Source organism: Aythya marila (genome assembly GCF_965140915.1).
Source record: "Aythya marila genome assembly, chromosome: 2".
NCBI classification, from domain to species: Eukaryota; Metazoa; Chordata; class Aves; order Anseriformes; family Anatidae; genus Aythya; species Aythya marila.
The window spans coordinates 79,661,378-79,674,882 of record NC_139043.1 but is presented as its reverse complement, the minus strand read 5'-3'; the positions used below and the strand labels follow the sequence as shown (position 1 = coordinate 79,674,882).

The 13,505-nt window shown below is 46.2% G+C and overlaps 1 protein-coding gene across 4 annotated transcripts in view; it reads left to right on the top strand.

The window, feature by feature from the left end:
• PIGN (phosphatidylinositol glycan anchor biosynthesis class N) overlaps positions 1–13,505 on the top strand; it is a 113,329-nt gene that overhangs the window by 52,007 nt on the left and 47,817 nt on the right. For all 4 annotated transcript variants that reach the window (XR_014316808.1, XM_082752275.1, XM_082752276.1 and 1 more), the window contains one exon: positions 6,192–6,270. Coding sequence is in view for 3 of the 4 variants with exons in the window: in XM_082752275.1 (XP_082608401.1) it covers positions 6,192–6,270 (79 nt within the window). In the remaining variant the exon portion in view is untranslated. The remainder of the gene's footprint in view (positions 1–6,191; positions 6,271–13,505) is intronic.

Here is a 13,505-nt window from a genome sequence, read left to right as displayed (position 1 = left end):
GACATGGATGTGATAGAGGGAGTCTGGAGGAGGTCCATGAGGATGCTCAGAGGGCTGGAGCACCTCTCCTGTGAAGACAGGCTGGAGGAGCTGGGGTTGTTCAGCCTGGAGAAGAGAAAGCTCTGGGAGACCTTACAGGGGCCTGCCAGTGCCTAAAGGGGGCCTACAGGAAAGCTGGGGAGAGACTCTGTGTCAGGGAGTGTAGTGCTAGGACAAGGAGGAATGGCTTTAAACTAGAAGAGGGTAGGTTTAGATTAGGTATTCAGAAGAAGTTCTTTATCCAGAGGGCAGTGAGGCCCTGGCCCAGGCTGCCCAGAGAAGCTGTGGATGCCCCATGCCTGGAGGTGCTCAAGGCCAGGCTGGATGGGGCTTTGAGCAACCTGGTGTGGTGGGAGGTGTCCCTGCCCATGGCAGGGGGTTGGAGCTGGGTGGGCTTTAAAGTCCCTTCCAACCCAAACCATCCTGTGACTATGTTCAGGAGAAGCTGATGCATACAAAATCCTAGAAGGCTTTATTCAGGTGGCCTTTCCACATTTATTTGGGGTTCATAATGAGGTTCAAGGGATGCATATCCTTACTCTCAAGATTTTTGTTTCTCCTCAGTGGGAAGAGTTGGTCTTTTTCCCCATCTCCTAATACCTAATATGCAAAGTTAGATGATCGATGTCTGCTGAGCAGCTATTGCTGCTGGTGGGATATGGTTTGTAGAAATGTGATCACTGCTTTCTGCAAATCTTGTCATCCCGAAAGTGTTGTAGAATGCACAGGTTTCAGTGTTTCTTTGTTTACGTTTGTTTTTACTAACGGCGAGAGTAAAAAAAGGAGCGATGGATGTAATGTGTATGAGCTGACGATGGTGAGGTACACGGAGTTGGTCTTGGAGAGACTGAGTTCTGCAAGAAATTAAGTTCTCAAGTGTGAGTAGTCTATTAGTTATACATACAGGGATGCGTGTGTGTTTGAGGGAACTGAAAACAAATTTGTTTCGACTGCTTGGCAGCAAGCTTTAAAAAAGAAAAAAGCAACTCAGCATTTTTCTTCATACGTTGCATCTGCCAGTCTGCGATGCTTCCTTGACTTTCATGATGAAATCTGGAGCACTTTAAATGTTAAACCACGACAGATCCTAAGGGCTGTGGGTTTTTTATGGCATAATTCTGGGAAATGTACTGTACAATATAACGACTATAAATCATTACCCAAATGATCAGACATAATAAAATTAACATACTGGTAGTGGAGGGTACAGATGTCGCTGTAAGATGTCTCTTGCTGTTGGGTTTCATGGTTTGACTGTAGCACGCTGTCTGTGCTGGTGGGGATGGTAATTCTATAGCGTGATGATAAATAAGATTCACTGGCCAAAGAGAGGTCCCCTTGACATTGCTACCAGAGCCTTGCTTCATCTCAGCCTTGTTATTAGTGCTGTCAAATAGCTTAGCTGATATGAAGCGTGAATGATGCGTTAGAAAGATTAATCCTGTCAGGTATGCTTATGAGAAGGGTAGCTAACATCTCATAAGGGATGGTTTACAAGCACTTGCACAATTAGCCCAATTGTTTTCTTCCGTAATTAACTGTGTTTGTTCACGGATGAAGCTGTGAGTTCTCTGTCTGGAGCTAGAAAGCTAATTTCAGATGGCCATATTGAAAAACAAAATTACCCTTCTCCTAGTGCCACCATCATTTCCTGTGAAGAATGTAGAGGCCTAATGTTACTGTGTAGGCATGTAGATTATTTATCATATATGGGACTATTAAGTTCATAGTTTTTTTTGTTCAAGTTAAATCTCAGGGTACTACATTTTACAGTGTGCAAGCGATGTATTTTGTAATGCTTTCTTCAAAGAAAGGAGGACAGCTGCTCTCTCTTCCGTATTAATAGGCAAATACAGCGAAAACAAGACTTCTAGGATATTGTGGTACAGCAAAAAGACTTAATTTTTACTAGTTGTACTTCTAATTTTGTAGAACTGGATGGTGAAGGGTAGCCAGGAGGCACATGTGTATTCACAACTTCAAGCTCTTTGTAGAGTTCAGGATCTTTTTAATAATGATCACTAAACTCACTTAATTACTATTAATATTAATTGCACGTGTGTGCATTAAATGACCTTGAGAATACATTACCATACTAGTAGTGCCTCTGGGATTGCTGCACGTTGAAACACAGGGAAATAACTGGCCTGCTTACTCTTGTCTCTGACACTACCTGGTTTGTATTCTAAACCTTCTGAATGGTTTCAATTAAGTTAAAATTAAACTAACTGGTGCTAAGAATAGTTCAAGATTTAATTTCTCAGATCCACGTTTGCCTTGCAGTTTTGTTGTTTGGTCACATCTAAAATTAAAACCTAGCAAACAGCTTTTCCACTTTGTGCTCTGATTGTTGGAATTAGCAGACAGTAGCACCTCATAAACTTTGTCTGTAAGGGCTGAAATTCTCGACACCTGATAAATTTTATTCTATTTGTACTCATGCACTGAAATCCTGTATGTGTTCAGGTAGTCAAAAATTAACCATCATTCATAATCATCTTTGAATAGATACAATACTTGTTTAGGTATTACTTTTTTTTCTTCTCTGTTCCTTTATTTTGGATGGTTCATTACTGTTTGCCTCAAATTTCTGCAATTTTCAGCTTTATTTTTTCCTTTTCCAGAGTCTGGTTACCTTGTAATGTATAGTATTATACTATGGTGGAACCTCTCATGACTGAATGCGTAGGGGTGGAGCTAAATCCACTAGTTTTCAGCATTGCCTTGAATTCTCAGTACCTCTAAATATTCTTAAATTCCTCCTAAGTGATGCTTCAGTAAGTCTGAAGGTCTCTGGTGTTGCACATTGTTCAGCATGCTGTGTTTCATATGTGATTTTAGCATGCAAGTATTTCATTTTTAATTTCATGGTACCTGAGTGAAGTCCAGGTGCAGAGCCTCATTTGTAGGTATAAATTCCATTTGTTATCCCATAAGGAAAATGATATCTTATGGTGTCTAGTTGCCCTAGGTTGCGTGAGTTATTTCTTCTTCCTCTCTCTTCCCACTTCTGTGATACTTTTTTTTTTTTTAGTGATCTGTTGCACGCAGCTTTTACATTGATGTGTTATTTGTTCTGGAACATATTCTGGCTGAAATAAACAAAGATGTTTATATCTAATAACAGTTTTAAAAACACTTATCAGGGGGTAGTATGGGAAATACAGAAAATTGGTAAAATCCAAGTACCATGCACACAAGTCTGTGTCTGCTTTTTCTGGGCTCTGTTTTTTTCATTTGTTCTGACTTCATTTAGTTTTTTTTTTTTTTTTGGGCCACTTGTGGGCTGTTTGTTTATTTAAGTCCCTGGCTTCTCCCTTTTCTAGACAACTTTCCTCTTCTATTCGTGGGTCAGCTTTATCGCTTTGCTCTTTCTCCTACCTCTGGTGAAGGTCTTCTTTTAAATTTCCCATCTTCTTTGTCAGGTTTAGGATGCAAATTGAGATCCTTGGTGGATGATAAGCTGCTTATGGTGAACTACATTCAGGCCTTGACTGATGAATAATCTGCGTGTTTAGTAACTCCTCTCTTTAGTCTGGCGTGAGATGTAAAAATCCTCTCATGGCTTATTTTAGTTTTTATTGAATATTGAGGCAAATAATGTGTAAGGTGACAATCAAACATTGTATTCAGGATGAAACTTGCATTTTGATACAGGTATGTGTGAACAGTCCTCAGTTTCTGGTAGAATTCATTAACTTAACAGAGAAGTAATCCATACATAATTGTACTGTCAGTACCTTGAAATCCATGCGTATGGAAGTAAGGTAAAATGTGTGGTACGACAGTAGCTATTGAGAATTAACTGCGCACTCGCTAATGGCAACCCCATTTGACATAATAATTGCATTGTGCATTTGACTTCCTGAACCTTTCTGCTTAAAAAAAATTTAGTCTGTTACACTGTTCCACGTGCAGAGATCCCGGGAACTGTCATTGAAGAAGGAATAGGTAAAGACTGTAACTTGTTCGTTAATATTAAAATGGTTCATCGAGAGTAAAAAGATAATTAAGGGATTTATAGCTAAATGACTGTAGCAAAGAATAGAGAGTGAAAGGTAAAAATAAGGCTTTTCTAGCATGTTAAACCTTTGCATTAAATATTAGAAGGATAAAATTGTCAGAAAGCATACATATAAAACAATAAAAATGAGACAATTCACGTAGGAACCCTTTGGATGAACTGAAGTTCTAAATGAAGCTGCTTAATATTTATTCCAGATTCTTTAACTCCTTACCTAAAAATTAGCACTTCTTCTTCCTGTTATTCACAAGGTAGAAACTGCCACGTGGGTTTGGTTCCTTTGGCAGTTTGCCCTGCCAAAAACATTAGCAAAACTAGATAGATCAAAGATTTCTCTGAGGCAGTGCTAGCATCTTGTTAGCCTGCTTGAAGAATTGATTCCTCCCTGAATTATCACCAGCCTTGGTGCACGCTCTCTGGCTATGTGCTGGTAGCCCTTGGCCTTTGGAGCTGTAGGGTTGATGTTCATTGGGACATACCATGAAGGTGCAGAAACAACCAGCATTCACTCTGCTACTTTTCAAGGCTATTTTCTGAAGTCTTCTGCCCTCCCCTCCAAAGTTAATGTGATTAAATGCTCACTACCACCATGTCACTCATCTTCTTTTCTTCCTCTGTTGCTTTTCTGTTACTGAGTGTATTGAATTCCATGGGGCCTCTCACTTCCTTCTCGTTTACAGATAACAACACGTTTAGATTCTTCTAGATTTAAAACAGCTGAGCATTTTAAATGCAGCTAGTTTTTTACCTTTTTCAAAAGATAGATATTTTGCTGCTATTGTCTTATATGTTTTAGAAGACTCCTGCTCAGTACTGCTGTGCTCTGAAATCAAAGCAATCCAGCAAAACACGTCAGGGTACTATTAGTAATAGTAAAAGAAAAAAAAAAATCAGGTTGGTCAATCACAGAATCATTCACATCGGTTTCGTGGCTCACAAGATAGCGTGTATGTATCATTTATGATGCATCAGCTGCTTCTGGGTGGCAGGCAGTGGTAGCTCCAACAGCTCATATCAAATGCTCAGGAGGAAGTGTTTCCAGGCAGTGGGTGCATCACATCAAAAACGACCCCCGTGGTTCAACTGAGTGCCCACCCAGGTTATTGCTGCTGATTAAAATAAAAGGAATGAGACCCCAAGGGTGGATCTGGATTTGGTACAGCCTGAAACGTGAAGTTTGGATTTCTGCGTGTGGAGGAGTGTGCGCAAGGGCCAATGGTACACTGCTGGGCCATCGTGCTGTGAAGGTGATGCTGTGGCTCAGCAGCGTTGTGGAGGGTGTGAAGGAAAACCTTCCTGTATCTGTTTATCAGCTGTCATGAATCTGGGACCCATGACAATTTTCCTCTGTGGTGCTGAGAGGGCGAGTGGCTGACAATTTGCCCAGGGGATCCTCTGCCCTGCTGCCATCCTTAACCTGGAACAACGTGGCAAGGGACTCAGCTCCTTCCTCCTCTGTTTGGTGGGGGTTGGTTGGCTGGTTTGTTCTTCCATGGTGATATTTCCTGGAAAGGAAGGGTTGTAGAAATGATTTTGGGTGATTATCTAACTCATTAAAGTCAGAGATTTTTACCACAGGCCTCAGTGCTGTCAGGTAATTGTTCTATCCCCTGGTATGGGGACTGTGTTAACAGCTTCCTGGAAGAGGGGATAAACTCTTTTTTTTTTTTTTTTTTTTTTTTAAATAAAAGATTGTTAGGCATCATCTATGGCTATTGTGGATCCTGAACAATTTGTCCTTTGCTGACAGGCTTTCAAACATCTTACAGCCATGAGTATCATCAAATCAGTTAATTTGCTTAATTCTTGTGTGTGCAGTGCTTCTTGCTCAGGGCAGTGGTCAATAATAATGTACAAGGGAGAGAATTTTCACCAGCAGTATTAGCTGGGAATAAAAGATGTGTCTATTAATGCAAAGTTCTTGGGGTAAATTAGAGAGCAGCAGTATTGACTTATGTGTGAAAATGAATATAGAGGTACGGAGCATTCCCCTAATGAAATTTGGAAAACATGTTTTGTTTTATTTCATTCCAGAATCATTTTTGATTACAAAGTGAAGTTTTTCTGTCTCCTCCTCTGCTCATGAAAAGAAGCATTAATGTTAATATCTGTTTATTTTGTTGGACAGGCCACTTTCTGATTCTGAACAGATCAACTTTTTAAAGAAAACAAGACTGTATATTCAGCAGCAAAAGTATGATGAAGCAGTAAGTGCACCTTTGCTATCTATCTTATAGAAACTTTGAGAACTTCTGTTATATGTAAATATATTTATATTTGTTTAACTTAAACCAGAAAATATTTGTCCTTCTGACGCACATCTCACTTACCAACACAAATAAAATCCCATTATAAGTCTCCAAAGTTTTGCATTTCATGACATCAGTGCTATTGAACAATACTAATTTACTCAGTTTTTTCTCATAGCTATTAAACTATTTGCTACCATTCCACAGTATAGCAGCACACAATGTATGTTTATCTTCTCCACTGTAAAAAAGAGTAAATTCAAAGAGAAACTAAAGAATGTAGATCATAATCATCCTTCCTAGGCTGCTAGTTGCATGAAAAAGCATGGTGACTTGCTCTGTCGTAGACCCTGCTTTGTTTTGTACTTCTCTTACCTGAACCAGCTGTTCATGTTTTTAATTTTGCATTTCACTTTGTCAGAAACTGAGAGCTTTATGTGGAATCATTCTGTGCTTTGCAAGTCTTGAATACCTTCCGAAGCGTTTTCTGCTACTCAGTGAGACAGGGTGCCTGATGGTTGCAGTTTGCCAGTGCTTGTATTCTGACATTCACAGACATAATTTGCAGAGCTAAATGATACAAAGACGACTTTCATTTTAACAGGTTTAGGTTAGTTACTGACTTTTGTGTGAAAAAGCCCATGAAAAAGTTGAATCTGTAAGATTGCATTTAACCTAGCAAATGCATGGAAGAATAATTCTGTTATGTGCTAAGGTTCAGCTCTTTTTTTTTTTTTCTTAATATGTTTCTCAAGGTTATAAACTACTGTTTCATGCACAGAAGAACTAAACCTATTTTATACCTTGTACCTTTTCATTTACATCATTGTAAATTGGAAATAGCTCAGTTGACATCAATGGATCTATTTTGGTGTGGGAACAGATCTTTTTTATTTCCAACTACTGCTTGTCTGTTACAGATTTACTTACAGGATGTATTTTAATCATTTTCAGTAGTCAAACCTGCAAGTTTGAGTGTTGGGTCATAGAATAGAATCACAGAGAAATTAAGGTTAGAAAAGACCTTCAAAATCATCTCATCCAACCATCGCCCTGCTACCAATGTCGCACACTAAACCATGTCCCTACGCACCAGGTCCAACCTTGTCTTGAACACCCCCAGGGACAGTGACCCCACCCCCCCCCCCGGGCAACCCATTCCAATGCCTGAGTGCTCTTTCTGAGAAGAAAAGTCTCCTAATTGTTTTATTGTTGAAGAGTAGTGCTCTTTGTTCAATTCTTTGTTTTAATTGTTGAAGAGTAGGGGCATGATGTTTCCATTTTTCCACTCACCAGGGACATTGCCTGAATGCCATGGCTTTTCAACTCTGATGGAGAGCTTGGCAATTCCATCAGCCAGTTCCCTCAGGACCCTGGGATTCATGTCATCAGGTCCCATAGACCTGTACCTGTTGTTTAGATTCATCAGGTGGTCTCGAACTTGCTCTTCGCTTACAGTGGATGGGACTTTGCTTCCCCAGCCTCCATCTGCGGGTTCAGGGAAATGAAAGACTTGGGAAGCCCGCCTACCAGTGCAGATGGAGGTAAAGAAGTTGTTGAGTACCTCAGCTTTCTCCACGTCTGTCGTTACCAAGTACTCAGGTAGAGAAACTCACTCCTAGGATAAGAAATTAGCCACCTCTAATCACTCACACACTCCTATTTTCACCCCTCAGTCTACTATTTTCACAAATGTTAAAGGTGCATGGTGGTCCTCGGGGACTCCTGCTGTCACCCCAGTGCAGCAGCCCGAAGGGAGCTGGGTCCTCTCTTGTGCTGTTCCTCCAGGCTCTGTGCAGAAGGGACGCCACCTCTGGCACAAGGGCTGGGGGATAGGAAAGAAGCACTCACACAACCCCTGAGCATTGGCAACAGATTTCTTTATTGCCGGGACGCCTTGCAGGTAAGCCTGCAGGACGTCCATGGTGTTTGGGGGCTCCAAGCTAATGGTGGGGATGGAGCCCGCGCGCCGACGAGTAGGGGGCTGGCCGCGCGCTCTTGCGACGCTCTTTCTGTGCTCGCAAAGCAGAGAACCAAGACGTGCCGCTGGAGTCCCAGGTCTGTTCTTGCTGAGGTGGACCGACTTCCATTGGCTCCTCCGTGTCTTGTGGAGGATCCACCTCCATGGGCTCCTCGGTGCTGGGCAGAAGGCTAAGCCAGTCCTTGCCCAGGACTGCCCAAACAGGATGCCTTCCAGGCCGGGGTGCCGAACCACGGGGTCGTTCAGTTCCACGCCTACGTCCACTGTCGGGTTGATTTCCGTGCGTGGATCCGACGCTGCCATCTGGTGTATGGCCCTGGCTGGGTCCCACGCCGTGGTAGGGATGGTAGGCATGCCTGTGCTCCCTGTGGCTGTCGGACTGCTCCTGCTGCCTTCGCCCCACGCCGCCGTTGCACCACTGGGAAGGCCCAGCCCCCCTGTGGCTGGATGGCTGAGGGGCCAGCCTGTTCCCCGCATGGTTGTGGTGCCAAGGGTACCAGTTGGAATTGTCACTGGGCTGCACGCCAGAGCGGCCTTGGGCACCGGTGTTTGTCGTGCCGCTGGTGCTCTGCCCATGACGCTTCTTCTCGGCTGCCTTCCTTGCTGGTGCTCGCTGGGACTGCATCGCCGTCCGCTCGCACCAACGAGGGCCGCCTCTCGCCTTGCTGCTTCTGGGCTGCCTTCTGCCGCGGATGCTGGCTGTCAGGGGGCCTCGAAGCTCAGCGAGTGGCGGGCCGGCGGCACGGGGGCCTTTTTATAGGGCCCACGAGGTAGTGGTGGCCACTGTGACCTCAGCAAGCCCCTGTGATGGAGTGGCCCACGTGTGGCCAAATTTGGGTGGCTGTGTTGGGAGTGGTCCGGAAGATGCCCTCACGTGGAGGAAGGAGGAAGGCTGGGGGGGCTGAGGGCGCCTTGTGTGGGGCTGGCTCCCCCGGGCCATTTGGCTTGCCAGCAAGAAAGGCTGCGCCTTGGCCACGGGGACTGCCCTGCACATCCCACCTTTTGCCCTGCATTTATTTTTAACACTGGCTTTTAGGTAATTAGTTCTATTCCTCACGCAAAAGAAGAGAAGCAAGGTGCATCTTCAGCCCTAATTCCCATGTGCACTTGTGCTCTGAGTAAAGAATTTCTTCCTCACATCACATCTAATCTAAATCTCTCCTCCTTTTGTTCAAAGCCGTTATCCCTTGTTCCGTGGCTACACTCGCTCATAGAGTCCCTCTCCGGCTCCTTTAAGGCCACTTTTATGTGTTGGGTTAGGTGGCAAAAATGCAGGACCTAGCAAATCGCAGCCTTATCTACCTTGGACCACATGTTCCACGTGTTCTTTTCCAGCTCAGGCTGGAAAATTAGCTGTATCCGATCAGTGTCGTGGTTTAACCCGGCTGGCAGCTAAACGCCACGCAGCCGTTCGCTCACCCTCCCCCCTCCCTCTCTGGGACGGGGGAGAGAAATGGAAAGTGAAGCCCGTGAGTTGAGATAAAGACAGTTTAATAAGACAGGAAAATAATAATAACAAAATAATAATAACAATAATAACAATAATGTTACAATGGTGATAATAGGAAAATAATAATAATATGTACAAACAAGTGATGCACAATGCAATTGCTCACCACCCGCTGACCGATGCCCAGCCTAACCCCGAGCAGTCCGGCCCCCTCCCCGTGGCTAGTCACCCCTATGTATTGTTTAGCCTGACGTCAGATGGTATGGAATACCCCTTTGGCTAGTTTGGGTCACCTGTCCTGGGTCTGTCCCCTCCCAGCTCTTACTGCACCCCCAGCCTGCCTCTTGGCAGGACAGAGCCTGCCTGTCCTGCAACAGCCTGCCTGTTGGCAGGTCTGAGGTGTCCTTGGCTTGGTATAAGCACTGCTCTGCAACAATTAAAACATCGGGGTGTTATCAGCACTCTTCTCATCCTAAGCCAAAACACAGCATTCCACCAGCTACTAGGAAGAGAATTAATTCTGTTCTAACTGAAACCAGGACAATCAGTGTAACACAGAGTCATAGAAACATTAAGGTTGGAAAAGACCTCCAAGATCATCTGGTGCAACCATCACCCTGCTTCCAATGTCACCCACTAAACCATGTCCCTACGCACCAGGTCCAACCTTGCCTTGCACACCCCCAGGGACGGTGATGCCACCACTTCCCTGGGCAACCCGTCCCAATGCCTGAGTGCTCTTTCTGAGAAGAAAAGTCTCCTAATTGTTTTATTGTTGAAGAGTAGTGCTCTTTGTTCAATTCTTTGTTTTAATTGTTGAAGAGTAGGGGCATGATGTTTCCATTTTTCCACTCACCAGGGACATTGCCTGAATGCCATGGCTTTTCAACTCTGATGGAGAGCTTGGCAATTCCATCAGCCAGTTCCCTCAGGACCCTGGGATTCATGTCATCAGGTCCCATAGACCTGTACCTGTTGTTTAGATTCATCAGGTGGTCTTGAACTTGCTCTTCGGTTACAGTGGATGGGACTTTGCTTCCCCAGCCTCCATCTGCGGGTTCAGGGAAATGAAAGACTTGGGAAGCCCGCCTACCAGTGCAGATGGAGGTAAAGAAGTTGTTGAGTACCTCAGCTTTCTCCACGTCTGTCGTTACCAAGTACTCAGGTAGAGAAACTCACTCCTAGGATAAGAAATTAGCCACCTCTAATCACTCACACACTCCTATTTTCACCCCTCAGTCTACTATTTTCACAAATGTTAAAGGTGCATGGTGGTCCTCGGGGACTCCTGCTGTCACCCCAGTGCAGCAGCCCGAAGGGAGCTGGGTCCTCTCTTGTGCTGTTCCTCCAGGCTCTGTGCAGAAGGGACGCCACCTCTGGCACAAGGGCTGGGGGATAGGAAAGAAGCACTCACACAACCCCTGAGCATTGGCAACAGATTTCTTTATTGCCGGGACGCCTTGCAGGTAAGCCTGCAGGACGTCCATGGTGTTTGGGGGCTCCAAGCTAATGGTGGGGATGGAGCCCGCGCGCCGATGAGTAGGGGGCTGGCCGCGCGCTCTTGCGACGCTCTTTCTGTGCTCGCAAAGCAGAGAACCAAGACGTGCCGCTGGAGTCCCAGGTCTGTTCTTGCTGAGGTGGACCGACTTCCATTGGCTCCTCCGTGTCTTGTGGAGGATCCACCTCCATGGGCTCCTCGGTGCTGGGCAGAAGGCTAAGCCAGTCCTTGCCCAGGACTGCCCAAACAGGATGCCTTCCAGGCCGGGGTGCCGAACCACGGGGTCGTTCAGTTCCACGCCTACGTCCACTGTCGGGTTGATTTCCGTGCGTGGATCCGACGCTGCCATCTGGTGTATGGCCCTGGCTGGGTCCCACGCCGTGGTAGGGATGGTAGGCATGCCTGTGCTCCCTGTGGCTGTCGGACTGCTCCTGCTGCCTTCGCCCCACGCCGCCGTTGCACCACTGGGAAGGCCCAGCCCCCCTGTGGCTGGATGGCTGAGGGGCCAGCCTGTTCCCCGCATGGTTGTGGTGCCAAGGGTACCAGTTGGAATTGTCACTGGGCTGCACGCCAGAGCGGCCTTGGGCACCGGTGTTTGTCGTGCCGCTGGTGCTCTGCCCATGACGCTTCTTCTCGGCTGCCTTCCTTGCTGGTGCTCGCTGGGACTGCATCGCCGTCCGCTCGCACCAACGAGGGCCGCCTCTCGCCTTGCTGCTTCTGGGCTGCCTTCTGCCGCGGATGCTGGCTGTCAGGGGGCCTCGAAGCTCAGCGAGTGGCGGGCCGGCGGCACGGGGGCCTTTTTATAGGGCCCACGAGGTAGTGGTGGCCACTGTGACCTCAGCAAGCCCCTGTGATGGAGTGGCCCACGTGTGGCCAAATTTGGGTGGCTGTGTTGGGAGTGGTCCGGAAGATGCCCTCACGTGGAGGAAGGAGGAAGGCTGGGGGGGCTGAGGGCGCCTTGTGTGGGGCTGGCTCCCCCGGGCCATTTGGCTTGCCAGCAAGAAAGGCTGCGCCTTGGCCACGGGGACTGCCCTGCACATCCCACCTTTTGCCCTGCATTTATTTTTAACACTGGCTTTTAGGTAATTAGTTCTATTCCTCACGCAAAAGAAGAGAAGCAAGGTGCATCTTCAGCCCTAATTCCCATGTGCACTTGTGCTCTGAGTAAAGAATTTCTTCCTCACATCACATCTAATCTAAATCTCTCCTCCTTTTGTTCAAAGCCGTTATCCCTTGTTCCGTGGCTACACTCGCTCATAGAGTCCCTCTCCGGCTCCTTTAAGGCCACTTTTATGTGTTGGGTTAGGTGGCAAAAATGCAGGACCTAGCAAATCGCAGCCTTATCTACCTTGGACCACATGTTCCACGTGTTCTTTTCCAGCTCAGGCTGGAAAATTAGCTGTATCCGATCAGTGTCGTGGTTTAACCCGGCTGGCAGCTAAACGCCACGCAGCCGTTCGCTCACCCTCCCCCCTCCCTCTCTGGGACGGGGGAGAGAAATGGAAAGTGAAGCCCGTGAGTTGAGATAAAGACAGTTTAATAAGACAGGAAAATAATAATAACAAAATAATAATAACAATAATAACAATAATGTTACAATGGTGATAATAGGAAAATAATAATAATATGTACAAACAAGTGATGCACAATGCAATTGCTCACCACCCGCTGACCGATGCCCAGCCTAACCCCGAGCAGTCCGGCCCCCTCCCCGTGGCTAGTCACCCCTATGTATTGTTTAGCCTGACGTCAGATGGTATGGAATACCCCTTTGGCTAGTTTGGGTCACCTGTCCTGGGTCTGTCCCCTCCCAGCTCTTACTGCACCCCCAGCCTGCCTCTTGGCAGGACAGAGCCTGCCTGTCCTGCAACAGCCTGCCTGTTGGCAGGTCTGAGGTGTCCTTGGCTTGGTATAAGCACTGCTCTGCAACAATTAAAACATCGGGGTGTTATCAGCACTCTTCTCATCCTAAGCCAAAACACAGCATTCCACCAGCTACTAGGAAGAGAATTAATTCTGTTCTAACTGAAACCAGGACAATCAGTGTAACACAGAGTCATAGAAACATTAAGGTTGGAAAAGACCTCCAAGATCATCTGGTGCAACCATCACCCTGCTTCCAATGTCACCCACTAAACCATGTCCCTACGCACCAGGTCCAACCTTGCCTTGCACACCCCCAGGGACGGTGATGCCACCACTTCCCTGGGCAACCCGTCCCAATGCCTGAGTGCTCTTTCTGAGAAGAAAAGTCTCCTAATTGT